The sequence below is a fragment of the Sus scrofa genome, chromosome 8, assembly GCF_054392235.1.
Source record: "Sus scrofa isolate SSC_HxYL_T2T_F1_AM1 chromosome 8, Sscrofa_HxYL_maternal_Yorkshire_Landrace_v2.0, whole genome shotgun sequence".
NCBI lineage: Eukaryota > Metazoa > Chordata > Mammalia > Artiodactyla > Suidae > Sus > Sus scrofa.
Genome location: NC_139390.1, coordinates 265779 through 293669, shown reverse-complemented (window position 1 = coordinate 293669; position 27891 = coordinate 265779). Strand labels below are relative to the sequence as shown.

Genomic DNA, 27891 nt, shown 5'->3' with positions numbered 1-27891 from the left:
TCAGCCCCTGGCTCAGTGTCAACTCTGAGGCGCGTGGGCCCCCCGCCCGCCATGGCTGCCTGGCCCGTGGGTCCGCGCACAAACTCTAGGAGCTCTTCGTTTCGATCAGAAAATAAAGGGTTGGGGATTGTGGGGCTACCTCGACCCGAATGGTGGCACCTGGCGAGCACAGGGGTCAGACTGGGCAGGCCAGGCAGTGACCGCCCTCCCGCGCCCCCGCAGGCCCTGGGCTGCATCCTGTATCTGCTCTGCTTCCGGCAGCACCCGTTTGAAGACGGGGCAAAGCTGCGCATCGTCAATGGGAAATACGTGATCCCTCCGGACGACACGCGCTACTCTGTGTTCCACGGCCTCATCCGTAAGTCCCGGGCACCGGTCCTGGGGGCACGCCTGCCGGCGCATCCCGGCTCCCCTGTGGGCATACGTCCCCTGAGCGGGTGGCTTCGGTGATCTTGGGCCTCACGTCGCCATCCCTCGCTTGGTTTTAAAATCAGTAACCGAACGAACGCGGGGCTTCCGGGGGGCAGGAGCCTCTGCCCGGCTCTGGAGCCTGTGGGATGAGCATACCCCGCCTCTGCCGTAGGCGCCACGCTCAAGGTCAACCCGGAGGAGCGGCTGTCCATCACAGAGCTGGTGAACCAGCTCCAGGAGATCGCAGCCGCCCGGAACGTGAACCCCAAGTCGCCCATCACCGAGGTAGGCCTGCTGGTGCTGCTCGTGCTGGCGCCATCTTGATGCATTTTAGAGTCGAGGCCCCCGAGTCCCCAAGGCAGGGTCGCCCGCTGGAGGCAGGGGACAGCCGAGTGTGGGGCTCCCAGGGAGGCACTTGATGCCTGGGACCCGGGGCAGGGCTGGAAGCAGACCCAGGGTGTTGGCAGTGGCCTCGCAGGAGGCAGAGGAGGCAAGGCTGGCTGCGCTCCAGAGAGGACGGGGTGCGGAGGAGACAGCGGCCTTCCGCAGTTGGCCCGGGCTGCGGCGGCCCTGTGCGCCAAGCCTGCGCCCTTGGCTGGCACAGGAGACACGTCGTCGTGGGCAGCCAGCTGGAGCCCGTGCTACTGGGCCTGCTCGCTCCGTGCGCAGACGGGGATGCCCATGGGAGATGCAGTCCTGCCGGCCAGGCGGGCTCTGAGCACGTCCTGCTCTTCGCGCTTCTCGACCCGGAGGCCAGATGTGAAACCCCTTCTGCAGGGGCTTCTGCCCAGGGTCCCCGAGAAGCAGCCTACCCACAGGGCAGCGCTAGGCAGAAACCCAAGGCTGGAACCTTGTGGAAGGTCAGGCCGACTCCACAATCAGGAATGTGCGTGGGGCGCGGGGAGACACCCAGAGGTAGCTGCGTGCACCCTGACATGGCCTCAGAGCCACGTCCCCGGGAGCTGGGAAGCCAGTGGTCCCGGCGGGGAAGTTGTATGCTGTCGAGAAGCTGGTGAATCAAGGAAACAGAGCTGGGATCTGTGACCAAGAGTCACAGCTGCCCGTGGACACACGTGCCTCACCTGACTCCTGCTGGGCTGCAAGGAGAGCCGACGTTGCGTCACGCGTCGGACCCCCAGGAAACCGTGACGCACTCTCTAGGTTACTTGTAGAAAGCAGAAGGAGCATGGCGACTCCGAGCTGCCTTAGACGGACGGAGTGTGAGGCCGGCCCAGCTGTCGCCAGGGGCTCCACAGGTCCCCTGGAAGGTTTTGGGGTTGTGGCTCTCGTTGGCGCCGGCCTTGGGCCTCCCCGGTGCACCTGCGGTCCAGCTTGGTGGCAAGTAGGGGCCACCGACACCTTGCCCGCATGCCCACCGGTTCCTACACCACACCCTGTGTCGACTGGCAGAGCCTGTGGCTGTGGCAGGTGGGCGGGTGCGTGACTCCTCCTCTGAGATGGAGATGGAAGTGCGGCCGGGTGGCCCTGGGAGCAGCACTGTGGACCCTGGGGACTCCTGTGAGGGTTTGTAGTGAGTCAGGTAGAAAGGAGGGTTGACTCAGCGGGCGATGGGCCTGGAGCCTGCGGCGCTGCGTGCTGGCACCGCGGGTTTCTTGGCGGCTGTGCCCCTGATTTGGTTCGAATCGTTGCAGCTCCTGGAGCAGAATGGAGGCTGTGGGAGCGCCGCCCCTCCCACGGGCTCCGCGAGCAGCGGCTGCAGTGGAGGTGAGTACCCCCCACGCACCCACACCCTGCTCTTGGGGGCTTTGGACAAGCGGCACATTTGGGGTCCCCAGGACCACCCTTGGGTCCATGTTCCCCAGCACCCCCTCCACTCAGCGGGGCCGCCACTCAGGCTGTGGTTTAGGGCAGGGAAGGAGGCCCCAGGCCCGGCGCCTCCTGGCCCGTCCCGGTGCCATCGGCAGCTCTGGGGCTCTGAGTCCGGCACCCGGCCTGCGGGCTGTGGGGGCGCGCCCCTCAGAGTCCAGCTGCCCCCACAAATCACTCATAAGCATGGTCCCCGCCCAGGTGGGCGAGGGTGGGCACCTCGGGAGGGGTGCGCGAGGAAGTGGGGCGGCCAGCAGGTCAGGGGTCACAGGGTCCGAGTCTGTGGGCCGAGAAGTTGGGGCTCAGATGGGGAGACAGGTCTGGCAGCTGCGGAAGTGAGGCTGGTGGGCTCTTCCCATGGCTCGGGCGTGTTTGCTGAGGGCTTCGCCTTGTGGTCTTCCGCGTGTTGGGTGGGGCTGGGTGCCCGGTGCTGGCGTGATGTGGGGTGTCCCTGGAGGCCCTGGGGGAGAGCCCACGCCAGGGCCCTGAGCAGCTGCAGGGCAGGTTCCAGGAGCCCTGCTGGACACACCTCTGCCCTGCGCGTCCTGGCCATCGGCCGCCACGCCGTGGGGGGCATGGAGCCCGGCTCCCAAGTCTGCCTCAGCCCTTCGATTCTGGGGTCATCCCGGCAGCTGGCTTCTTGTCCATGCAGCGTGAGTCCCCCATGGCCGCCTCCCCGGAGCGGCCGCGTGTGGGGCTCCTTCGAGGTGCCAAAACAAGACCATCCCACACGTGTGGGTGGGGCTCCTGGCAAGGCCGCAGGGCACAGAGATGTGGCCACGGGCCACTTGTCCCGGCTGCCTTACAGCCCTCTGGCGTCCAGTGTTGCCGCGGGGTTGCAGAGGCCACAGGCGAGCACGCAGCATGGGTGCGCGTGAGAGGCCGCTTTCTCTCCTCGCTGATCCACCGTCGGAGTCCCCTCTTCAGGCCACACCCCGGGATCCTGGGATCCTGGTGGCCTTGGTGTGCCACCACTCTGTGTCTCCAGGGCACAGGCCTGAGGCACCTGCCTGGGGCTGCGGCCAGGAGGCCCCTTCCCTGCAGATGGACTGAGCTGCAGCCCACACGGCTGTTCTGTGCTGGGCCGGTGCTGCCTACCCAGCCTCGCTCCTGCGCCCTCCCCTTCCGCAGGCGTCTGCGGCCTCTGTGTCAGCCTGTGTCCCGTTCCCTGGGGACAGGCTGCCCGCTGGCTGGGCCCCAGCTCCTGTCTGTCTGTGGCAGGTCCCCGTGTTGCCTAGGATGAGCATCCTGGAGACGGGGACAGAGGACCACCTGTGCTCGAGGCTCCTGCCAGGGTTCTGCTCTCGAGAGAGCGGCAGCGGTGCTTGGACAGGACAGGGCCACCAAACTCGGGTGCCAGTTTGTTCCGAGTGTGGATGTAGAGCCGGCGGCCAGGTGGACGAGCGTGGCCGCTGCAGGTGCCGTGGTTCTGGCTGGGCCCTGCCGATCCCTGAGGCTGGTCTCTGCCTGCAGGCCTGGCGGTGGCTGAGTACGACCAGCCCTACGGGGGGCTCCTGGACATTCTGCGTGGGGGCACTGAGCGCCTGTTCACCAACATCAAGGACACCTCCTCCAAGGTCATCCAGTCTGTTGCCAGGTGAGTCCAGGTGGCACAGGCAGGTGGTTTCTCTGCTGGGAGATTTTTGGAACTCTGGGCTCAGGTCTGTCTCCACACCTGGCAGAACCCGGGTTCGTGGCTGTGGGTGAGCGTGTTGTGCTCAGCACCAGCCCAGTCCCTCCTTTGCGGGCTCGTGTGGTGGGCACGTGGACGTGCTGGCTGCGGGCCGCAGCACTCTCCCTGAGGGAGGCCCTGTCCACAGAGGGCACGGCCCACGGCCACAGCACCCAGCCTGCCCTGAGTGTCCTCAGGGTCCCGTGTTGGTTTTGTTTTGTTTCGTTTTGTTTTTTGCCTTTTTATAGCCACACTCATGGCATATGGAGGTCTCCAGGCTAGGGGTTGAATTGGAGCTGCGGCTGCTGGTCTGTGCCAGAGCCACAGCAACTCGGGATCTAAGCTGTGTCTGCAATCAACACCACAGCTCACGGCAACGCCAGATCCTTAACCTACTGAGCGAGGCCAGGGATCCAACCCATGTCCTCATGGACACTTGTTGGGTTTGTTAACCACTGAGCCATGATGGGAACTCCAGGGGTCTCGGTTTTGACCAAAGAGCCCGCAGGTGCTTGGGAGTCTGCCTCCGACCGTGACCCACCTCTCCCAGGCGGCGTGTCTGTGTCTCTGAGCCCCACGGTCCTCCAGTGGCCTTGTTTTCTGTGTCCTGTGGCCATTGGTTTTGTGTCCATAGTGTTGGCAGCACAGGTAAAGGCACCCGTGCTTGTGTGCCATAGTGTGCACGCGTGTGTGAGCCCTTGTCTGCCTGGAGCACACTGTTGTGTGTAAGTGCATGTGCGTTCTGCGTGCAGCCCGGGCTGCACGGCACTTGTGTGCTTTGTCTCTGACGGGACCCACGTGACAAGAAACCTGATTCCACCGAGTGCCAGGTGTCCTGCAGGGCAGGGACCCGCCCACGCCTCTATCCGGGGCCCTTGCTGTCCCAGGCCACGCCTGTAGCGGGCGGAAGCCTCAGAGGCAGCATTTGTCTGTTTCTGGCACCCAGCCCCCTTTGGGGTGAGGCCCGTGCTCTGGGCGCAGATGCCAGGGGGGCCTGGACCGGTGGAGTGACCCCTGCAGTTCTCCGCCTGCAAGTCCCGGGGCGGGGTGACCTCTTAGGTGGCACCCTGCCGGGTTGCACCCTGGCCATCCCTGTATGTCCTGCTGACTGTGGTGCCGTGAGGGCTGTGGGTGCCGCGGCCCCCTCGTGTCCTCTTGTCTCCTCCCAGCAAGGGCCAGCGGGGTCTTGGGGCGCCCCGGGCTGGAATGGAAACCATGATGACAGCAAGAGGGAGACGCTGCCCAGCCTCTCCCAAGAAAGGAGACCAAGCTGGGGCGAGGCCGAGATGCTGTCCCCATCGCGTCTCAAGTGGCTCCAGCGGCCGCCGGGGCCTTGCGGGAGCCCAGGTGCTGGAGGGTGGAGGGGCCGTGCTGGCATCGCGATGCGCCCGACCTCAGAGAAGCAGAGCTTTGGGGGAGCAGACAGTGCTCACGGGGAGAGTCGTGCTGGCGGCTCCCACCTGGACCGACAGGCCACACAGCGATGTGCGCCCGAGGGCGGGTCCCCGTCAGAGTGGGGCTCCTAGAACGAGCGGCGGTGCGGGTGTGGGGTCTTGAGCCCACCCGCAGGGTCTCTGTTCGCCGGAGGCCTTGAGACCCGCGTGGAGCCGTCCTTGCCTCTGCCAGGTGTGGTGTTTCGGACAAAGGACGTCACTGGGCTCGGGGAGAGGCCAGCCTCCGGGGTCCCCTCTCCGGGGAGCCAGACAGACGGATGGACGGACGGACGGACACGCTGCCCTCCAGCCAAGCGTCAAGGACCAGTGTAAAGGGCTGTGACGCAGAGAAGCCCCAGGGCCCTCGAGGCTGCTCGTGGAGCCACCTCCCTGGCTGGCACCACACTCGGCTCCAGCGGCAGGGGGACCGTGGTTTCGGACAAGCAGTCGCCGGGGGCCCACCTGCAAGCAGCTCTCCGGGATCAGCCGTAACTGCCTTCTGACCCGGACGTGTCCCCCAGAAGTCCTGCTTGCGTGGCGGGGGTAGAGGCCCCGGCGCAGCTTGTCTGTTTGGGGTTTGCACTCAGGGGACATGGGAGGGGTCCCAGCCCCCTGCCCCCGCCTCCGGCCTCAGAAGGATACTTACTGGCCGCAGTGGGTGGAAACGCCTCCAACACGCCCAGCTTGGCATTTGCAGCCAGCACTTCCTGGTCCTTTGTTCACCAAGGACACGGGGTGGGGGGGGGCAGGGCTCAGCAGAGAGGTGGCCCTTTGCTCTGCGGGATCAGATGGCTGCGCTCACACGGCAGACAGCTTGCTTGCTGGCTCCTCCAGGCGGAGTCCGTGTGCCGGGCCTTGGGCCCCAGGAGGGTCTGCATACCCCAGGCCTCGTGTTCCGCCCGAGGACCCAGTGAGGGCCTGGCAGGCGGCAGCCCCGTTGCTGGTGAGCCCCACCCTCCAGGGCCTGCTGGCCCCTCTGTTGCAGGCACCACCCCTGTCTGCGTGAGGACAGGAGTCCTGGGGCCTGACCAGAGGGGGCCTGTGTGGCCTCTGTGTGGCCCTGGCTGCCATTTGGCCTGGACGCTGGGCCCTGTACCCTGCAGTGTTTCTCTCAGGTTTCAGGTGCAGACCCTACACGTTCACACATCCGTCCTGGAACCAGCCTGTGGGGCTCTCTTAGCCGCCTCCCCAGGCCCCAAGTTCCCAACTGCCTCCTCCCCCCACCCCCGCCCGCTTTTCCTCTCCTCCCTCCTTCTCCTCCTTCCCCCTCCCCTCCCCCTCCTCTTCTCCTCCCTCCCCCCTCCCCTCCCCCCTCCTCTTCTCCTCCCTCCCCTCCCCCTCCCTCCCTCTCCTCTTCTCCTCCCTCCCCCCTCCCTTCCCCCCTCCCTCCCCTTCCCCTCCCCTCTTCCCCCTCTTCTTCTCCTCCCTCCCCCCTCCCTTCCCCCCTCCCTCCCCTTCCCCTCCCCTCTTCCCCCTCTTCTTCTCCTCCCTCCCCCCTCCCTTCCCCCCTCCCTCCCCTTCCCCTCCCCTCTTCCCCCTCTTCTCCCTCCCCCCTCCCTTCCCCCCTCCCTCCCCTTCCCCTCCCCTCTTCCCCCTCTTCTTCTCCTCCCTCCCCCCTCCCTCCCCTCCCCCCTCCTCTTCTCCTCCCTCCCCCCTCCCTCCCCTCCCCCTCCCTCCCCCTCCCCACCCCTCTTCCCCCTCCTCTTCTCCTCCCTCCCTCCTTCCCTCCCTTCTTTCCTGAGAATGTTGGTTATTCCAGCTCATCCATTTCTTCAAACGAATTCCAAATGAACCCGCCAGGTTGCCTGTGTGGTCATTGAGGAGGGTGCCTTTGCCTGTGTCATGGTCAGTTTGGACAGTTGGTCTGCGTGGTGCCAACTCTGGTCACCAGCAGGGAAGTGTCCCCAGCTCTGGCCCCTTTCCTGCCCTCCCTGAGGCCTGCTGGCTGCAGGGGGGCTGGTGTGCAGCGGTGAGGCCGACCTTCCTGCCAGGGCGGGCAGTGCAGGACGGCGGCCAGGCTGCCCGCCTGCCTGAGATGATGAGAACCAAAAATCAGTCCCAAGTGGGGAAGTGTGCCTCATTTGTGTGTGGGAGAATTAGATTTTAAAGATGATATCATTCCTCCATCTATAAATTCGTTGTGATAAAAATTAAAATCGCAAGGTTTCCACAGACTTTGGTCTTAAAATTTGCATGTGAGCTACCAAAAATTGCCAGCAGTGCTTTTATTTTTAATTTTTTTTATTTTTATTTATTTATTTGTCTTTTTTGCCATTTCTTGGGCTGCTCCCCCAGCATATTTATTTATTTGTCTTTTTTCCCATTTCTTGGGCGGCTCCCAGGCTAGGGGTTGAATTGGAGCTGTAGCCACCAGCCTACACCAGAGCCACAGCAACGCGGGATCCAAGCCGCATCTGCAAGCTACACCACAGCTCACAGCAATGCCGGATCCTTAACCCACTGAGCGAGGCTAGGGATCAAACACGCAGCCTCATGGTTCCTAGTCAGATTCGCTAACCACTGCACCACGACAGGAACTCCCAAAAATTGCCGGCAAAGTTTTTAAAAATAAGAATGGGGACATTGTGGCGCAGGGGAAACAAACCCACCTAGGAACCATGAGGTTGTGGGTTCGATCCCTGGCCTCACTCAGTGGGTTAAGGATCCGGCATTGCCGTGAGCTGTGGTGCAGGTTGCAGGCGTGGCTCGGATCCCGCCTTGCTGTGGCTGGGGTGTAGGCCAGCGGCTGTAGCTCTGATCCAACCCCTAGCCTGGGAACCTCCACATGCCATGGGTGTGGCCCTAAAAAGCAAATCGAAAATGGGGACAGACCCTATTGTATGTTAATATTTCTCAAACATCTGTTGTGGTGTTAGGAGCAGAGTGGTGAGACTCAGGAATGGCCTGCACGAAGGTGGGCTGGTCTAAGTCATGAGCCCTGGCGCAGAGGAGCCCGCAGACTGCGTGCCGGCAAGTCCTGGTGCTGAGCCCCTGGGCGCCACCTGTAGCGGCCAGAGCACAGCGGCTCTCGTGTGTTAGCAGACGTCATCGTGAAAAGCAGTTTCTTAGGAGAAAGTAGTGAAGTGTAGAGGGCATTTAATCCCACCAGAGTAAGGAGGGTTTCTTAAAAATGACGAAAAACATACAAGCCTGATAAATTTAACCCATTTAAAATAAAAATCCTCCTTTCCTTGAAAAACTATGTTTCTTTAAAATAACAGGAAGATGTGACACTGGTGAGGAGTAAGTATGTTCAAACTATGAAGCTCCCAAAGGACTAGTCAGCCGCGCCAGTTAAGAGGCAAGTGGAAGCTGCGCGAGGGACGTTGACAGGACAAACCGTGAATGAGCCACGGGAGGACGCTCCGTCTCACGTCATTTCGTAGCCGCGTAGTTGGGCCACGTTTTTACACAGAATCTCTTTTAAGTCGTGCCTTTAGCCTGCCGGTGTTTAAAGCCTCTGCTGAGACGCGGGCTGAACTCCCTTTATTGCATGCTGCAGACACTGTACCTTCTACCGATGGGAGGTGTGTGGCGGCCCCATGTCGAGTGCGGCTCTGGACGCCTTTTTTTGATTTTTGTTTTTTAGGACCGCACCTGTGGCACATGGAGGTTCCCAGGCTAGGGGCTGAATTGGAGCTGCCGCTGCTGGCCACAGCCACAGCCACGCCAGATCCGAGCCGCGTCTGCGACCTTCACTACAGCTCACGCTAACGTCGGGTCCTTAGCCCACTGAGCAAGGCCAGGGATCGAACCCGCAACCTCATGGTTCCTAGTCAGATTCGTTTCTGCTGCGCTACACGGGAACTCCCAACTGCAGTTGTTTTAAATTCCTGGCCCGATAATTGCAGCATCCCTGCCACGTCTGGTTCTGATGCCTGTTCTGTCTGTTCAGACTCCCGTTTTTTGCCCTTCTTATGCCTCATGGTTCTTCTTGGCAGCCAGACGTGATGTACAGGGTCAGAGAGCTCCCGGCTCAGCTCCTCGTGCCCACGCCTTTTTAGAGAAGAGTGGGAAGGAAAGGGAAGCTCTCTCCTGGTGGGTCCCTGTCTCTCCACCCCTCGGGGTGCGCAGGTGACGTTGTTGTGCACAGGCACACGCGTGCCTGCAGTCGCTCAGTTGCACACACGCACTCCGACTTGTGCACACAGGGTCTCCATGAGCTGCAGCCTGAACAGGAGGTCCCCACCACCCCGACCCCTTAAGGACCTGCTTCAGTTCAAGCTCTCATGAGGTAACCGTAGAAATTTCCCGGGGTGACCAAGTGCCTTCTTTTTTAACCATTGCAGTTACGCGAAGGGAGATCTGGACATTTCTTACATCACGTCCAGAATCGCAGGTATGTCTGCCAGCTTTGCCCCTTTCCTGTCTGAGGGCGGTGGTGGGATTCTGGCCCCAGGTCACCCCTGGCTGCAGGGTGGGCCAGGTGTGGAGGGTGCGGCCAGCAGGGAAAGGGAGGGCCTCTGGGCAGCCCCTCACGCACCCAAGCGGTGGCCTGGGGTGTCTAACCCTATGTCCAGTGTGCAGCTGGGCTCTGCCATGGACGGTGCTGTTGCCAACCCAGTGTCTCCCCTGATGTGGAACTTTCTGGAAGTGGTGCGAGGCCGCACATAGTAAAACGTGGGTCTTCAGGCAAAACCCAGAACCCAGACCTTGGAGACCTGAGGTGCTGCAGACTGTGCAGCAGACGCTGTGTCTCGGGAGCACCTGCTGGAGACCCCAGGCGGTCTGGCGGGCGGTGGGGTGGGGGCTTTGGGGGCCTCCGCTCTGCCCCCTCTCAGGACTCAAGGTGCCAGTGGGTCCGCAGCTGAGCAGCGGAGCCCCCCCGCCCCGCCCCGGGCTGGCGAGGCTCGGGCCCCGCGTGTGCCCCCTGCCCCCGAGGCCGCTGAGGCGCAGGCACTGTCTTTCAGTGATGTCCTTCCCGGCGGAAGGCGTGGAGTCGGCCATCAAGAACAACGTAGAGGACGTGCGGCTGTTTCTGGACTCGAAGCACCCGGGCCGCTACACCGTCTACAACCTCTCCCCGAGGACGTACAGGCCCTCCAGGTTCCACAGCCGGGTGAGCCCTCCGCCGGCGCTCAGCCTCTTGGACCCTCAGCGCCACCTCTGACACCGTGGGGGGCTTGGGGGCTGCAGTGGGAGGGCCGGGGCCTGGGGGGCGAGGATCAGGGGTGGGGCCGGTGGGGGGAGGGCGGGTCTTCTGAGACTCAGGGCACAAACCAGGGTGGATGTCAGATGGCTCGTGCCCTCGGCTAGGGCTGCTGAGCCGCAGCCACCCCGCAGGAGCGCAAGGCCGCAGGAGCCCAGGGGACAGACGCCTTTCGCGTTTAAATGGACTGGGGCGCAGGAAGGGGTGGGCTCTGTTCCTCTGGCCGGGGCTGCCGTGGCCTGGCTCCGAGTCCGTGTCACAGAGAGCTTGGTGCCCGATGGGGGTGGTGCTCGGGGGTGGGCCCCCCCACCCCGGGCCTGCGCCCCGGCTGGTGAGCCAACCTCTGCCCACAGGTCTCTGAGTGCGGCTGGGTGGCCCGGCGGGCTCCGAGCCTGCACAGCCTGTACAGCCTGTGCAGGAGCATGCACGCGTGGCTCCGCCAGGACCCCAAGAACGTCTGCGTGGTGCACTGCATGGTGAGCGCCGCCCCCCGGGGGCCATCACATACAGAACACTTTGGTCCCAGAGGCTCCTCGCAGAGCCTCCTCTGTCTCAAACTTGGTGCACCAGCCGCCTGCCAGCTCCCGCGAACAGGTCTCTGCAGGCTCCAGGCTGGTGCCAAGAGGAGCAGCCGGCGACTCAGGCCTGTGTCCCCAGTGCGGCTCTTGTCACCTCAGGGCAGCAGGCCCCAAGGGAGGGGTCCGCCCTGGTGGCTCCGGTGCTGGGGAGGGAAGACCCCAGGCCCTCAGTGGGTGCACACCTGGGTTCCTGCACCCTCCCTGCTGTGGCAGGTGCAGGTCCTCTCATGGTAGCACCCCTACAAGCTGCCTGCTGGGACCCCCGTCTCCCTCCCACACCAGTCGGGGCAGAGGGCTTGTGGGTGTCACTTGGAGCCCTGCCAGAGCCCGCCCTTCAGGGTTCGTGGCCCCGTCCTGGTGTTGGTGACAGTGAAGAGGACCCCGGAAGGGTGACCAAGGGCAGGCGGGGACTGATGGGCAGCCACGTGGGGGGTGTCCTGTGCGTCTCTCGAGAAGCTCTCTGCTCTCTGACCTCTCACCTCACCAGGCGGGTTTTCGGAAGTTCTCCAGTGAACTTCAGCCCCAGGCCAAGGCCCTCCCTGTCCTGGGGGTGAGTGGCCGCGTGAACCCCTCCCGTGCATCTGTCCTAGGACGGCAGAGCTGCATCCGCCGTGGCCGTCTGCTCCTTCCTGTGCTTCTGCCGGCTCTTCAGCACCGCAGAGGCCGCCGTGTACATGTTCAGCATGAAGCGCTGTCCGCCTGGCATCTGGCCGTCCCACAAGAGGTGCGGCGTCCACCGTCGGGCCTTGCTGTGGCTCCTCTCTGGCCAAGTCGCAGCTGTGGGCATCAGGATGCGGTGTGGGTTTCAGAGGAGTGGGAACAGTGTGGGGTCAGGTGGAATGTGGCGAGGAGCACGTTTGGGGGGCCCAGAGTTCCTGCCTCGCTGGGGCTGCCAGCCCACAGGTGCACATCTGTCTGCTTCCTGGGCGCCAGCTGCCCCGGCACATGGGCCACTGGCGGGGCAGCCCCCTGTTCCTGCCTCTGTGCACATGGTCCACGGGACACACCGTTTCTAGGCTCTCTCTGCCGACAGCTGGCAGGAGCTGGCTCCCGTGGCTGCCGCTAGCCGCCCATGTGCCTTGCGCACGAGGGGCTCAGGCCTGAGCAGTCACTGTGTCCCTGCAGACCCAGGGAGATATTTCCTTCTTCTGCAGGCAGGGTCTCGGGGGTGGGGCTGAGGCCGCTTTGGCCCTGCCGGTCCCCTGGCCCTGCCCCTACAGGGAGCTGAGGAAGGCGTCCCGGCCAGTGAAGGGCTGTGCGGCCACCCCTCCTGCTCAGATGGCCCCACGGCCTTGACGGTGGAGTGGGACACGTGGTGCACACCTGCTGTGGGGCTCAGCCCTTTGGCTCACAGCCTGGGGACCGTGTCCCTCACAGCCCAGGACAGGCCACACTGGCAGTTCTGTGCGGCTCGTGCGGAAGGGGCTGGGCCGCCGACCCCTCAGCGTGCTCCCCGTGTCCCAGACACACCTGGGTACCCGTGGTGTGGGGTCAGGGGTCAGAGCCCAACAAGTGTCGTTCCTGCGGGTGTGGGCCTGGCTCTGGGACCCCACCAGGCCCCGCAGCTACTTCCCACCCTAATAACTTAAAAAGGGCGACCACTTCACATTCACGACTTTCAGACCTGTTGGAAGGGGGCACCCCAGCAAGTCACCGCGGCTCTTTTGTCAGAAACACCAGGGGGGCCTCCGGTTGTGGCTCAGTAGTAACGAATCCGACTAGTATCCATGGGACACGGCTTCCATCCCCAGCCTCTCAGCGAGTTGGGGATCCGGCGTTGCCCGGAGCTGTGGTGTAGGTCGCAGACACGGCTCGGATCCCACGTTGCTGTGGCTGTGGTGTAGGCCTGCAGCTGCAGCTCCGAGTCAACCCCTAACCTGGTAACTTCCTATGCCGCGGGTGCAGCCCTACAAAAAAGACAAAAAACAAGAAGAAGAAGAAAGAAAGAAACCCAGCGGCAGTGTGTGCTTCTCCAGCGCTGTGAGCAGCGGGACCAGGCTTGGCGATTCCAGGAGGTCGGGGAAGAAGCAGGAGCAAGAGGAGTGGGTGGCAGGGCAGCCAGCTTGCAGTTTAACCTGTGTGTCTGTCCCCACGCTGGGCGGGCTGGGCACCAGCTGAGAGCTGGGCTGCCCCAGAGCCCTGACCGCAGGGCTCGGGGAGGGCTGAGTGTGGGACCCACGAGACAGACTTAGCGGCTTGAAACAGTGCACACTCTGCCCTCCCTGCGTAGGGGTCAGGCGTCTGGCTCAGTGCCACCCACGCTGTGGCCAGGCCGCTTTCTTGTCCAAGTCACAGCTCTGGGAAAGTCTGCCTCTGTCTGGTTTGTTGGCCGTGCTGGCAGCACACGGAAGTTCCTGGGCCAGGGGTTGAACCCACACCAAAGCAGGGATAGCACTGGCTCCTTAACCCGCTGAGCCACCAAGGAACTCCCTCCTTTGGATTTGAATTCACTTCCAAGCGCCCTCAGATTGTTGACGTGAGTTGAGGCGTCCTGGCTTCTGGTGGTGTCGGTAAGAGGCGCCCAGGTTTCCTGCCGGGCGGCGGCCGTCCCAGGGTCAGTCTCTGGGGAGGCGGAGTGTTGACGCCTGTCAGGAGGCAGTCGTGCTCCTGCGTGCCCCAGGGGACAGGCGAGGGCAAGGACGCTCAGCGCCGGGTGCCATGGAAGGGACCCACGGCCTCACGTCAGTGTCCCTGCTCGCCGAGCAGAAAGCTGTTGGGGTGACGGCAGGAAGGGCGCTGACCGCAGCACTGACACCTCCAGACCCATAGATGCCCCAAGAACAGAGCCGTGCCCACGGGACCCTCGGGAGGGAAGGGGGCGGTCCGGGCCGTCGGGCCACAGCAGAACGGGGACTAGGAGTCGCACAAGGCGTGTTCTCGGGGTCCCTTGTGGACTCGGCTGGAGGCGGGTGCGGAAGGCTGGTCCAAGAGCTTCAGCAGGACGGCCTCCTCTGGGGAGGGAGCCTCGGCGTGTGCAGTGGGAAGCCAGGCCATCCGGCCGCCGAGCTGGAGCTGGCGTGTCGCTTCCAGGGAAGCCGGTGGCGAGGGGCGCGGATGGAGTGCGCGTGGGGTTGACGTGGCGCGCCCTGCCCGCAGGTACATCGAGTACGTGTGCGACATGGTGGCGGAGGAGCCCATCACGCCGCACAGCAAGCCGGTCCTGGTCAAGGCCGTGGCCATGACACCAGTGCCGCTCTTCAGCAAGCAGAGGCACGGCTGCAGGCCCTTCTGCGAGGTCTACGTGGGGGACGAGCGCGTGGCCACCACGTCCCAGGAGTACGACAAGATGAGGTGGGACACCGTGGCGGGAGGTGCGTGTGGAGCGGGGCCGGTGGCAGCCCGAGGGGATCCTCGCCAGTCATGTCCTGGAGCAGCCCCGGCCCCCGCTACAGAAACCCGTGCAACAGGGAGAAGCCGACCCTCTGGGCCTCTCCGGCCGGGTGGCCTCTCCCCGAGTGACCTGTTTCTTGGTGTTGTGCAGGGATTTCAGAGTCGAGGATGGCAAGGCGGTCATCCCCCTGGACGTGGCGGTGCAGGGCGACGTGCTCGTCGTCATCTACCACGCCAGGTCCACCCTGGGAGGGAGGCTGCAGGCCAAGGTGAGCAGCCGGGTGGCCCCAGCCTGTGGGCCGTCTTGAGGGCTTCCCTGCCTGCAATGCCAGGGGAGGTCTGGCGTCAGCCCCCAGCCCGGGGACCTCGTGTGCGCTCTCCCCGCAGATGGCATCCATGAAGATGTTTCAGATCCAGTTCCACACGGGGTTCGTGCCTCGGAACGCAACCACTGTGAAATTCGCAAAGTATGTTGGCGTCACGTGGCGGGGGCGGGGGCACGGTGGCCCCAGCCGTGTGTGGGGTACAGGCCGGGGCTGGCGACGGACCCTGGCAGGGTCCTCACGCGGGGCGGGCTGCCCGCTCGGGGTCAGCATCCCGGCTGAGGGTGCAGCTCGTGTCTGCACGTGTTGCTGCTCCTCTAAGCGTCTCCACATTTTGGTCTCCCAGTGTGTTTGTTGTGCTTGCAGTTCACACTTCCAAGTGCCAGCGTGACAAAGGGAGGGGCTGTCACCCTCCGAGGTCCGGTTTTCCTCCTGGGGAGGCAGTTGCCCCAGCACGTCTGTGGTCAGCGTGTCCTCCGACGTTCCTGAGGCCACAGGGACAGCTGGGCCAGAGACCGTGGGGAATCGGACCCTGGAGTCAGGAGACAGGCTTGTCGTGCTGGCCGAGCGTGTTCAGGGAAACGCATAGAGGGGAGTCTGGCTGGAGACCTGGAAGCTGGAAGGGGCCGCAGGCCTGAGTCGCACAGTGTGTGCCGTGGCCAAGCAGACGCAGGACACAGCAGCGGAGTGCAGAGGAGCGGTGGCGGGAGATGGGCGGGTGCAGGGGGCCGCCTGTGAGGCTCTGCGTGCTGGCGTCCACAGGCTGAGAGGAGAAAACACAGCAGAGACAAGGTGGGAAACATCACTCGCCCCCAGTTTTTCTTTTTCTTTTTTAAATGGCAGCACGTGCAGCACATGGAAGTTCTTGGGCCAGGAGTCGAATCCGAGCTCCAGCTCTGGCAACGCCAGGTCCTCTTCCCCGCTGCACTGGGCCGCGGGTCAGACCTGCGCCTCCACAGCAACCCGAGCCACTGCAGTTGGATTCTTAACCCACTGCGCCACGGCGGGAGCGCTATGGCCCAAAATTTTCCTAAACTGATGAGAGATGTGAAACCGTAGAATTGAAAGCTCTGTAAACAGCAGACAGGAGTTTTTGTTTGTTTGGTTTGGTTTTTTAGGCCCACACCTGCGGCATGTGGAGGTTCTCAGGCCAGGGGTCAAATCAGAGCTGTAGCTGCTGGCCTGCACCACAGCCACAGCCACGCCAGATCTGAGCCACGTCTGCGACCTACACCACAGCTCACAGCAACACTGTGTCCCCAGCCCACCGAGCGAGGCCAGGGATTGAACCCGCATCTTCATGGTTCCTAGTCGGATTTGTTTCCACTGCACCACAACAGGAACTCCCAAACAGGAGTTTTTATCCAAGAAGGAAACCCCTTTCTCAGCCTGTTGTAGTTCGTGCTGAGAACCAAGGAGGACCATCTGAGAGCCCCAGGTGGGGAAGGACTGTCCAGTAACCAGCCTGGCAGCTGCCTTTCAGCTGATGTGGGAGCGGCGGGCGCTGTGGTGACCCTCCCACACCTGCTGGCAGGGAAGTGCCACCAGCCTGCAGTTCTGTCTGGCGTGAGGTCACCCTTCAGAAATGAAAGCCAGTCGAGATGTTTTCAGGCGAACGAAAGATGTTTGCAGCACGTGTGTCAGGCGTGGACGTATGAAGAGGTCGTGATTGTTGGAGCTCCCTGGTGGCTCCGTGGGTTAAGCATCCGGCATTGTCACTTCTGTGGCGGGGGTCAGTGCTGTGGCACAGGTTCAACCCCTGGCCCGGCAACTTCCAAACTCCAGTAACGTTTGGTGGCTGCGGCCAAAAGGGGAAGTAATGAAAAGAGAAAGACACCCGTTGAAATTGGGCAGACGACTCAGCTAGTGCTTCAACGACGGCGAAATCCAGATGGCCCGAAAGCACCTGACCCGGTCTCGCCATCCTTGGTCACCGGGGAAGCAAGTGAAAGCCACATGTGCTCGGCTGGAAGGGCGAGTGCAGCCCAGATGGGAGAGGCGAGGGGACGCCCCGGACGGTGTGCAGGGATGCGCGGGCGCCTTTCGGATCTGCGGGCCTGGCAGCTCTGAGCACCTAGCCCAGCAGCCTCGTGCCCGGGGATGGCAAGTGAGCTGTGCTGCCACACGCAGCTGCGAGCCTCATGCAGGGCCTCCCGTGTGGCCCAGGGGCCCCAGGAGTGGCCGCCTCTGGGGGCGCAGCCTGGAGAGCGTGGGTGGGGCCTGGGCCGGCCCGTGTCCCTCCCGGGAATGGCCCGGGTGCGCAGCCGTGCTCGTAGGTTTGTTCCTGGCTGAGCCTCCAGAAACGGACTTGCTGGTTAAGTAGGAGAAACCAGTGGGACAGAAAGCGGGTGAGAGAAGAGAGATGGGAGTTGAACGAGGGGAGGGGAGCCGTGTTCTGAGCGGCCCAGCCTCGGGGAGGGCTTCCTGTGACGGAGCAGCGGTGCAGAGCAGGGACGAGCAGGCAGGGCCACCGTCCAGGACGAAAGCCCAGGTGTTTGCTCCCCAGCCGAGCAGCACAAGCGCCCTTGGTGGCCCATCCATCAGGGCCTGGGCCCTTTGCCCTCTGAGACCCAGGACCCTTGGGGGCAGAGGGAGCTGCGCCTCTGCTCACAGACCTCATTGTTCCCTCACTGGCCTGGGGGTGGGGGGTCCAGCCTGGCCCGGGGGTGGGCGGGGAGGCAGGGAGGGGTGGCCCGAGGCTGTGCTGGGGCTGAGCTCATAGAGGCCTTGCGCCCTCACCCCTCCTGCTGTGTGGGCGCCTCCCAGGCCCTCGCCACCTGCTGGCCCCCCCCGCTGTAGCTGCTTCCGCCAGGGTGAGCTGTCCTGTGTCGTCTCCTGCTGGGGGCACCCCTGCCTGGATGGGAAGCCCCTGGTGGTCTCTGGGCCAGGAGCGCCTGGTCAGAGGGGCTGCAGCCTGAGCAGGGCACGCAGCAGGGCGGCCTGGCCTCGCCCACACAGAGGCCTCGAGGTGGCAGTGCCCCTGAGGAGTGGGCGTCAGACGTGCTTGCTCATCCCATGTGTTGCGGCCAGAGAAGTAAGACCTGAGATCTGCCGTGGCCTCCCACCCAGCCCGAGCCCGCCCCCCGAGCACGCCTGCAGCCTCCCCCCACCCCGGGCCTCCCCCTTACTCGGGGGCCCCGCTTCGACGTCGCTGAGGACAGCAGGGCACCCATCTCCCCGTGGCTGTTTCTTTTCTGGCACTGGACAGTTTTGGCCCCTCAGGACAGCGAGTGATGCACATTGACGCTGGAGCGTGAAGGAGGGGGGCAGCGGGCCTGTCGCCCGGCGGGCAGCTCGGGCCTGTGCGCACCGCTTGGGGAAGCCCTGTCAGAGGTGGCCTCAGGGAAGACAGGCAAAGCGCTGGACGTCCCTGAGGACGCGGAGCTGGGGCGGGTCTGTGAAGCGGCCACCGCCGCCTGTGCCTGGGGCCCGGCCACCCCGGTAGCACCTGGGGCCGGCATCGAGTCTCTGGCCTGCCTCCTCTTCCTGCCCGGCGGGGGCAGGCTGGTGCCCCTTCCCTGCCGCCGGGGTCCAGAGTCTTGGTCTAGGGGCTGTTGCCAGAGTGGGCGGCGTGGGTCTAACGGGGACCTGGGCTGGATTCGGAGAGCCAGGTTTGAGCTGAGGGTGGCGGGCCCCCACCAGGGGCCGGCCCTGCTCTGAGGAGGAGGGTGGGCCCCGCTGTGCGCAGGCCCTGCCGACCCTTTGCTCGCTTCCCAGGGAAGGTCGGGTGACCCTGAAGTGCCCACGGTCCTTCCCAGCCTGTGTCTGGCCTTCAACTGCAGGTATGACCTGGACGCCTGTGACATTCAGGAGAAGTTCCCGGACCTGTTCCAGGTGCACCTGGAGGTGGAGGTGGAGCCCAGAGACAGGCCCAGCCGCGAGGCACCCCCCTGGGAGAGTGCCAGCATGCGGGGGCTGAACCCCAAAATCCTGTTTTCCAGTCGAGAGGAGCAGCAGGACGTTCTGTCTAAATTTGGTAAGGCCTTTCCTCTCGGGGCGGCAGGTGCCAGGGCCCTGGGAGAGGCAAGTTGCTTCTGGCGCAGGGCGGGTTCATTTTCTGACCACGCACCCACTTTGAGCATGGCCGGGAAGGAGCGGAGGCTCTGACGGGGGTGCCCCCAGCGGGGCTCCTTCCTGGCGACCCCCCCTCAGCTAGGTTGTCTTATTTCAGAGCGTTTACCAAGAGGAGCGTGAGAGGTGGGATGGCGGGCGGGACTGGGGCTTCCTATGGCATGGGTCACTTTTTGCTTCGTTGTTCGTGGTTGGCGGGGTTTTTTCTCTTCTCTCATTTGAGGATAGCCAAGCGCCCCTGACACGCGGGTGTGCGTGTGTGTGCCCATGTCCACACCTGTGAGCCGGGGCCGTCGCCCCTTGCCGGTTGTCGTGCAGGGTTCTGGCGGTTTGGCGCACTTTGGGCCTCGGCCGCAGCCCTGGGCCCCGTGCTGGCTGCTGCCCCGGGCTGGTGGCCTGACACCCCGCTCCCCACAGGGAAACCAGAGCTGCCCCGGCAGCCGGGCTCCACCGCGCAGTATGAGGCCGAGGGCCCCGGGCCGGACCTGCCGCACAGCAGCGCGGACGCCAACCACTTCCTGCACACACTGGACTGGCAGGGTAGGTGCGGGTGAGGCCTGTGCCCGCGGGTGCCCCGCCCGCCCGCCCACCCCTCGCTGGGCCTACTGCCACGGCGCCGTTATCTTCTTTTCAGAGGACAGGGACACCACGGCAGGCCCGGAAGGCCACCCGGCCAAAGAGGACCCGCCTGCTGCGGCCGAGGATGGACGTGAGAGTGAGCCGTCTGACGAGGAGGCCACGACGCTCTCGGCCGAGAGCGGGGACACGGCTGATGAGGACGCGCCGGGCCCAGCCGCGCCGCCGGAGGACAGCGTGGACCTCCTGGGGCTGCACGCCGAGGCGGGGCCGGCCCCGTGCCCGCAGGCCCGCGGGGGGCCCCCCAGCAACGCGGACCTACTCAGCTGCCTTCTGGGGGCCCCGCCACCTGCTCCAGCGGGTACCACAGGCCGTCTGCTGGAAGGGGACACGTCCCTGCTCTTCTCCAGCCCAGCCCCTCCTCCCAGCGCTCCGACGGCGCCTCGCGAGGCTTCTGCCCCGGCTGGTAGGTGCCGCCTCGGCGGGTGGACCAGGGGTTCCGGCAGTCTCGGTGTCGTGGGAGCGGGAGCTGCCCCGCCCCCCTCCCCCCGGGCTCCTGAGGGCTTGGGGACAGCGCTGTGCCCCCCGCTTGGGGCTGCGGCGTCCACAGGAGGACGTCGTCTCAGGCTGGCCTGGAGTGGGCGCTCCGGCCGAGGGCGCCCTGCAGCTCTCACCGTAGCCCTCCGCTTCTTGCTGTCTTGTCCCAGCTGACCCATTCGACCCTCTCCTGCTGCCGTCTGACCCAGTCTCCCAGCCCTGCTCCAGGCCTGACCTCTTTGGGGAATTTCTGACCTCAGACTCTCCGGCCGGCCCGCCCGCGTCCTTCCCCTCCACCCACAGCGCCCCACCCCCGGCCTGCAGCTCCGACTTCCTGCGTCTGGGTAAGGGGCCGGGGAGACGGGCAGCACGGTCCCCTGCGCTGACCAGGCATGGCCGCAGGTCCCCCCTGCCCTGGGGAGGGGATGCAGCCGGTGTCCGCCCCGAAAGCCCTGCTGGGGAGGTGGGAAGGCAGGCTCTGTGGCCACGAGCGAGTGGCTGTGGCCGGCCGGGGAGGGGGCCTCTCTTCGGACCTTTTCTGAAGAGGAAGCAAGGGTGCTGCCCCCGCGTCCACTTGGGGGTTTAGTGACCCTGTGGTGTGTTCCCAGCCCAGGAGGAGGGAGGAGGGGCCCAGAGGCACGTGGGCCTCGCTAGGCCAGGGACGCCGCCTGCCTGGCAAGCTCGGTCCCCAGTCTCTAGCTCGGGCAAGGTGTGCGCCTCTTGCCGCCTGCTTGCAAGTGGAGCAGGGGACAGAGGGCCGCTGTCCCAAGCTCCTGCGTTCAGGGCTTGTGGCCAGCCTGTCCCCACGGGCCCCCAGGAGGCCATGCCAAGGCCCTGCGCCAGCCCCCACTGGGGACACACTAGATGGCACTGTCTTCTCAGGGGACCTGCCGACAGAGCCCAGCAGGGTGACGGCCTCCACCAGCCACCCGGACCTGCTAGGAGGATGGGACGCCTGGGCCGAGGCTTCGGCTCCCACGTCGGCCACAGAAGGTACAGCGCGCCGTGACCGTGTTCCCTCCCCCGGAGGAGAAGCGGGGCGGGCCCGGCGCTGCGGGTGGGGTGCTCCGCCAGGCCTGCTGCCGCGCGGCCTGAACCCTCTGCGCGAGCCCTGCCCCTGGCTCCCGTGGCTGCTTGCGCTGCCCATTCCGAGGTTTTCGCCGTGACCTTCCCTAGCGCTTCCCTGCGCTCCTGCTGCGCCGCCTTCCGCAAGGCCCCGGAAAGGCTGCCGGCTGTCCTGGCCGCTGCCCTGCCCGTGGGCCCAGGAGCGCGCCCGGCCTCCACTCGGGGCCCGCCCGGCCTCTGTGTACGTCGGGATTCTCCGCTGTGGAGACGCCCCAGCAGTGAGCTGCTCTCAGAGCAGTGGTGTGTGCGAGGCCTGCGACACCTGTCCTCTCGGTCAAACACAGGCTCTCCCCCCACTTGTGTACTGTGACGTCTGTGCGTTGAAGGTACAGCTGCGTGTCCATCGAGGAACACAGTGGAGCCGCACAGCCCCACGCCGCGCTGTTCGCAGGCCGACTGTGTGGTTCCGCCCGGGCGCAGGACAGTCCTGCACTCAGCAGTCTCAGTACCTTGTCCCTGGAATTACGAGGGACACTGTAAACTGCTCTGAAGCTTAGGTTCCAGGAGGTGGTGGGACAAGCCCAGAGCCACCTGTGCCCGGTGTCAGGCTGCTTGGGGTGCGTGTGGCCGTGTCCCGGGGCTCTGAGGGGGCGGGCGCAGCCGCGTCCCCCCCACTGCGCTACTTCTAATGCCCCGCCCTCCTCCAGGCCCCTTCTTCTCTCCCGGAGGCCAGCCGGCCCCTCCTGGCCCCCCGGCCAGCCAGCCCCAGTCTCAGAACCAGGACCCGTTTGCTGACCTCGGTGACCTCAGCTCCAGCCTCCAAGGTAACCTGCAGGCTGTGTGGGGCGTGCAGAGAGCGCCAGGCCCTTGTGGGGGGACTGGAGGGGGGTCCTCACCCCTTTCACCGAGGCCCAGGGCACAGCCACACCAGGCAAGGCCCATCTGCCTCGTCCTCAGGGCCTGTCACCGAGATAATCCCAGAAGCCGTCAAGGCTGGCTCCAGAGCCTCCCCCCGCCCCGCAGGCATTGCAGAGCGTGGGGGACCATGGGGGGCAGACTCGGCCAGGAGTGTGGAGTGAGCCTGCCCTGCTCCCAGGGGGGCCGAGCTCCTCCCGGGGCTGCTTTTCTGGGAAGACGTAGGGGGGCGTTCATTGGAGACCATGCGCGCTTGTCCCGTGTGTCCCATCCCGGCGGGCGGGCGGGCAGCATGTGGAGTTTCTGGTGAAAGTCAAGTCAGGTCTTCCCAGAAGGCCCCCCCCGCCCCGGTGTGTCGGCCTCAGTGTCTCCCTGAGTGTTCCTGGAAGTTTGGCCTTGGCTTCCTGCCTCTGTCTGAGGCTGTGAGTGCAGGGCGGGGCCACGCGGCGCCTCCGGGCGCTCACTTTCAGGATGGAGTCCGACCCTCAGCTCTGCCCTCTGACCCAAGGCCTCCAGTGCACCCCTCGGAAGGTGGGGTCCCCACGAAGCTGATGGAGCCGGAAGGAGAGACAAACTCACATCCTAGTTGGAGGCCTCAGCATCCCTCTGTCCACAGGGATAGGGCGCCAGACAGAACGTCAGCCAAGCGTGGGAGCCGAAGGCCTCGCCCACCCAGCCACCAGGAAGGGCCGAGCCCTGGGCCGTGGGCAGTGTCAACCGCTTTAAAAGAACAGAAGTTGTACAGTCGCTGTTGTTCCCTGATGGACTCACGCTAGAAACCGGCAACACCAAGAGGTAGAACCTCCACGTTGTTGGAAATGGAGTGACCCGCTGCTAAACAACACGAGTCATATGGGAAGTCGCGCGGGAAATCGAACCGTACGTCAAAGAGTAAAATGAAAACACCGCGTCGGAACGCGGGGTGCAACTCGAGCGGCGCCAGGGGCGCCCGTGGCACCGAGTGTGCAGTCGGGAGAGAGAGGTGCCTCGCCGGCTCAGAGGGTCTTCGCAGAGAAAGGCAAGGTAAGCTCGAAGCCAAGAAGGAAGAAGACGATACGCAGCCCCCGTCGGTGAACCAGAGTGAAAACTAGAGAAAAACGGGGTAAACACAAAGTTTGTTTTCTGAGAAGATCCGCAGAATTGACAAATCCCTGCTAAGATGGATTTAAAAAGGTTGACACGTCGTCCGCAGACTCCAGAGACTCCGTAGGGCAACGGGCTCACGGCCTCCGAGGGGCGCGGTGCGGGAGGGCGGTACCGTGAGGGGGACTCCGGCCCAGATGGGCTCCCTGGAGAATTTTACTGCACATTCAGAGGACTCGCAGCAATTCCGGTCTCTTCCAGGCAGCGGGAAGAGGAGGGCACCTTTTCCAGTTGGCTTTTTGAAGCTGGCATTACTCTGACACCAAGAGCAGACAGAGACCGTAGCGTCCCTCCCAAGTCCAGGCGCAGAATGAGAGCTGCGCCCCGGCACGTGGCGGTCACCCTGCACAAGGGGACCCACAGCACAGCCGGGGAGGGACGCCGTGCGCCCTGCGATGCAGGAGTGGCACCGGGCATGCTTGGCAAACCACGGCGAGAACCACGCACTCACAGAGGCCTGCCGCCAGCTTGGGGCTGGACTGGGGAGCCCTCACGCTCCCGGTCGACCCAGGGGGTCCAAGCAGGGACGGAAGGGGCACAGGCAACTGCGGTCTGCGTGGGAAGCCTCCAGGGTCTGTGCAAACGTCGCAGGTCCCAGAGTGAGCTCCCGAGGTCACAGGACACAAGGCTGCTTCTCTTTGCTCGCAGCGACCACTGGTATTAGGAGCCCCACGGTGGAACCACCCCATGTACAGTTCCCCAAAAGAAGAGAAAAGAAACACCTCTTACCAAGCACTCACGGGACCTATGTGGCAAAGCTGCGAAACCACCCGGGGAGGAGGTCAGGGAGCCCCTCAGCCAGCGGCCGGGCTCCGGCCCGGAAGGCACCCTGGTCACTGGGCCGGTTCCTGCCAGAAATTCCCGAGAGGGGGCTCCTGCAGGCACGGCCGAGCTCGAGCTCGCTGCGGGGTTGCTGGGACTCGGGGGAAGGGGCCTTGCCGGGACTTGCCCCGCCAGGCCTCGGGCTTCCTCTGCGGCTGCCGAAATCAGGACTGTGTAGTGTCGGCAGAGGGACAGACACATAGGTCCCCGGCCAGGGTGGAGGACCCAGAAATGACCCGCACAAGTGAGACCTGCTGATTCATGGCAGGGGAGCAAAGCCGTTTGCGGATGGTGCTGGGTCAGTTGTTGGTCGTGGGCAAAGAAAGCGGTCACACCCTGAAGCCCCCGCCTTAAACAGCAGGTGAATGAGGCCCCCAGAGTCGGCCATGAGTTTATAAAGCCTTCGGAAGGAAGCAAAGTCCCAGGAGCTGAGGCGGGGCTTTGGTGTCTCCTGGACCGTGGCCCATCCCGGGAAAATGAAGCTGGAGCAGGTCAAGTGGAATCTTTCGCTCCACTAAACCCTGACGGCAGGATGAAAGGCCACACAGAAAAATCTTTTCGAACCACATACTCGACTCTCTAGGATACGTACACACAGTGAAAGCAAAGCAAAAGTCACGCAACTTGAAAATGGGTGAGCAGTGAGGACGGGGCCAGGCCGCCTGGAGGTGGAGGTGACCTGCACCACTGGCCGCCCGGGGACGCCGCCCCCGGTGCTTGCGGGCGTGCAGCGCCGCGGGTGTCTGTTTCTTGCACACGGAGCCTGCACCTGCTGTTTGCGCCAGAGACGTGCCAGCGCGGCTTGTCGGGGTCTGTGCCGGGGTGCACAGCAGCCTCCTTGTGAGCGCCACACCCCGGAACCTGCTGGAGACCTTCCGCGGCACCCACCTGCCAAGCTGCCAGGCTGCCGGTGACACACAGGGCAGGTGGGTGGGTCCTGAGTGAGAAGGGCCCGCCACAGACGCCCCCTGCCGTGCAGTTCCACCTCGAGAGCATTCTTGAGGCGACAGTCACAGAAGGAAGAACCGGGCGACCTGACCTGGTGTTTGCACAAATCTGTACACGTATGAAGTGGCGCGGAACCACACACCTGACACGCCACACACCCGCATGCGCGGTGTGGGGTGTGGCCTCTGAGGGCCCTGGGCGCTGGCTTTGCAGCTTCCTGGACTCAGCCCTGCGTTCCAGTGGGGAGGTGGTGACAGCCCGGCCCCCAGGGATGGTATGGCTGTGGGGCCACCTTGACGCTGCTGGTCCTGGGGGCTGGCCTAGAAGTTCACCCCGCGAGGGCGTGTTCTCCGCATGCAGGGCCGTCACTGACGCTTCCCGCGTGAACTGTCTCTCCAGGTTCGCCTGCTGCACCTCCTCCTGGGGGCTTTGGTCCCAAAACAGGAGCCCTTCCCAAGGCCAGCGGCTCCTGGCAGACAAGTCGGCCTTCGGCCCAGGGCACCTCCTGGCATCCCCAGGCCAGGCCACCCCCCAAAGCCACTGCACAGCCAAGGCCCAACTACACGCCCGGCTTCAGCGTGATCGGCAGCCGGGAGGAGAGGGGGGTCCGCGCCCCTGGCTTTGGTGAGTCCTTCCTCCGCGCTCCGCTTCCCCAGCTGGCTGCAGAATGGTTCCAGCGGCCCCTTTTGGTCAGCTCGTAGCCCGGTCCTGGGACGGGGTTTAATGAGATCTGGGTCTGTTTCCACCCGCAGGAGCCCCCGGGTGGACGTGAGTGGTTTCAGACGCATGTCTGTGGGGGCCCCTCTTGCCCCTGGGCGGTCCAAGCCCAGTGGTGGTCCCAACGCCTGCTGTGCCCGGGGTGGGGGCGCCTGTCCCACCATCTCCCTCTCCTCAGCCGTCTTGCTGTCCCGAAGGGTCCTGGAGCCGGCAGCGCAGCCTGCAGAAGGCGGGGGGGCCGTGGGTGAACCTGGGGCACGGGGCCGGCCTCTCCTAGCGCGGCCCCTAAAGCCTCCTCTGCTCTCCAGGTCCGAGGCCGCGGGTGTCAGAGAACGACTTTGAGGACCTGCTGTCCAGCCAGGGCTTCTCCTCCCGGGCCGACCGGAGGGGGCCGAGGACCGTGGCCGAGATGAGGAGACAGGACCAGGCCCGAGACACCGACCCGCTCAAGCTGAAGGTGGGGGTGCCGCGGCGGGGGCGGGCGGGAGGCCCCGGGTCACCCGGGCAGGAGCCCCTCGGCCCAGTGTGCCCGCGCAGGCAGTGGCTGCTCGGCGTCACGGCGTAGCTGTTCTCTTGAAAGTCCTGGGGGTGAGATAGAAAGCGCCCACGTGGCTGGACACGAGGCCTGGTGCCTGCCGAGCTCCTCGTTCTGAAGCCCGGTGGGACGCGACCCCGGGCCGCAGCCTCAGCGGCCCTCGTGCGGGACAGGTTGCTGTGGAGGCGCCGGGGCCTCGAGCACCGCCTGACAGGCCGCCTGGGCTGGCCTCTCACCCCTGCTGGCCACTGGGGCCCCAGGACCGACGGGTCGGGGGCCGCGACGGGGGATCCCCTGTGCGTGTCCCACTGACCGCAAGGTTGCCGGGCGCCGTCCACCATCTAGTCCACGCCCCGTCCGGCCAGGCCTGGGCGGGTCCACGCCGGAACTGGGGCTGCGGGGCTGGGGCTGCGGCAAGCGTCCCATGGCCAGAGCCTTGCTCCGCGGGAGGCCTGCGGGTGGGGGAGGGCTGGGCCCAGCACGGCCTGGACAGCGCCGGTCTCTGCAGCTCCAGGACTGGACGGAGGGCAAGGAGAGGAACATCCGCGCCCTGCTGTCCACGCTGCACACTGTGCTGTGGGACGGCGAGAGCCGCTGGACGCCCGTGGGCATGGCCGACCTGGTGACGCCCGGCCAGGTGAAGAAGCAGTACCGCCGTGCCGTGCTGGTGGTCCACCCGGACAAGGTGGGTGCGGGCGAGGGCAGCGGGGAGGGGGTCCTGGGAGCAGGCGGCCCCTCACCGACACCGTCCACAGGCCCAGGGGCAGCCCTACGAGCAGCACGCCCGCCTGATCTTCATGGAGCTGAGCGACGCCTGGGCCGAGTTTGAGAGCCAGGGCTGCCGGCCCCTCTTCTGAGCCCAGGGGCCAGGGCTGCAGGGCCTCGTGGAGCCGGGAGCTGCTGGCTGGACCTTGGGGGCCGCCCCGTGGCCGTGGCGACCTGGGCGGCCCGGCTCCCCCCGGCCCCCATGGCGCGCCCGCTGCGCTCGGTGAGAAGAGAAGCATTCCAGCGCCTCCAGGCCTCCCCTTGTCCGCTGTGGTCCCCGAGGAGCCGTGTCGATGCACGCTCTTCCCACGTGTCGCAGTCTGATTTCTGCTCGGCGGCCGTCCCCTGGGGCGCGTCCCCTGCGCAGGTCGTGCTGCTCAGCTGTCCTCCCGAGTCCGTTTGTGCACGTCCATGTACCTGCTGTAACCAGCCTGGTGGCACCTGTACATAATTAAACTATTTTCTGACAACCCTCGTCTGCGGCCTGCGTGCCCCTCTACAGAGGTGCCACGCCCGGCAGAGGGGGGCTCCCGTGGCTGCGGGCCTGAGCCTCCGGGCTGGCAGGTCCCTCACGGCAGGAGGGCAAGAAGGACCAAGCGGAGGGGGCTTTGGGGCTGGGGGCTGGGCCGGTGGCCAGGGCGGACGGGCACAGCGCAGACGTGCGTCCCCCGAGCCCCTCCTCACAGCAGGAGGCTGGGGCTTCAGGGTCTCTTCTCTGGGGAGTCAAAGCGGCACCTTTCCTGAGGCCTGGCTGTTGGAGAAGCGCCAGCTGCCCAGCCGCAGAGCGTCTGGGCAAACAGCAGGACAGACGGCAATCACCCAGCTCAGGGTTCAGCCTCCTGCGGGTCCGTCCACAGCCCCCTCACCTTCTCAGCACTGTGGGCCAGCCTCTGAGAAGCCCACGTGTCTTATGAGTCAGACGTGATGCCGAGCGGGCTCGAGAGGAGGCCGCCTGCTCCCCTGGTGCGTGAGTTGCTCTTAGCCGGGCCAGGCCCAGGCGTAAGCGCCCGGGAGTCGGGAGGGTCTGTTGGATGCTCCGATCTCAGGCTCCCGGAGGCTCAGCCTCCCCTGGCT

General features: G+C 65.0%; 1 protein-coding gene across 10 annotated transcripts in view; it reads left to right on the top strand.

The window, feature by feature from the left end:
- GAK (cyclin G associated kinase) overlaps positions 1-27287 on the top strand; it is a 56126-nt gene extending 28839 nt beyond the window's left edge. For 7 of the 10 annotated variants that reach the window (XM_021100837.2, XM_021100831.2, XM_021100834.2 and 4 more), the window contains 21 exons: positions 223-358; positions 584-696; positions 2064-2136; positions 3712-3835; positions 9633-9682; positions 10254-10402; positions 10846-10968; positions 11661-11794; positions 14167-14361; positions 14552-14669; positions 14788-14867; positions 18506-18699; positions 19212-19334; positions 19429-19836; positions 20078-20251; positions 20790-20900; positions 21680-21796; positions 25200-25424; positions 25826-25974; positions 26561-26737; positions 26808-27287. In XM_021100837.2, the coding sequence (XP_020956496.1) occupies positions 223-358; positions 584-696; positions 2064-2136; positions 3712-3835; positions 9633-9682; positions 10254-10402; positions 10846-10968; positions 11661-11794; positions 14167-14361; positions 14552-14669; positions 14788-14867; positions 18506-18699; positions 19212-19334; positions 19429-19836; positions 20078-20251; positions 20790-20900; positions 21680-21796; positions 25200-25424; positions 25826-25974; positions 26561-26737; positions 26808-26909 (3075 nt within the window). In that variant the 3' untranslated portion in view covers positions 26910-27287. Of the gene's footprint in view, positions 1-222; positions 359-583; positions 697-2063; positions 2137-3711; positions 3836-9632; positions 9683-10253; positions 10403-10845; positions 10969-11660; positions 11795-14166; positions 14362-14551; positions 14670-14787; positions 14868-18505; positions 18700-19211; positions 19335-19428; positions 19837-20077; positions 20252-20789; positions 20901-21679; positions 21797-22503; positions 25075-25199; positions 25425-25825; positions 25975-26560; positions 26738-26807 lie in introns of all 10 variants that reach the window. The other 3 variants (XR_014812003.1, XR_014812004.1, XR_014812006.1) reach the window with 2 other exon arrangements.
- The last annotated feature ends 604 nt before the right edge of the window (positions 27288-27891 follow it).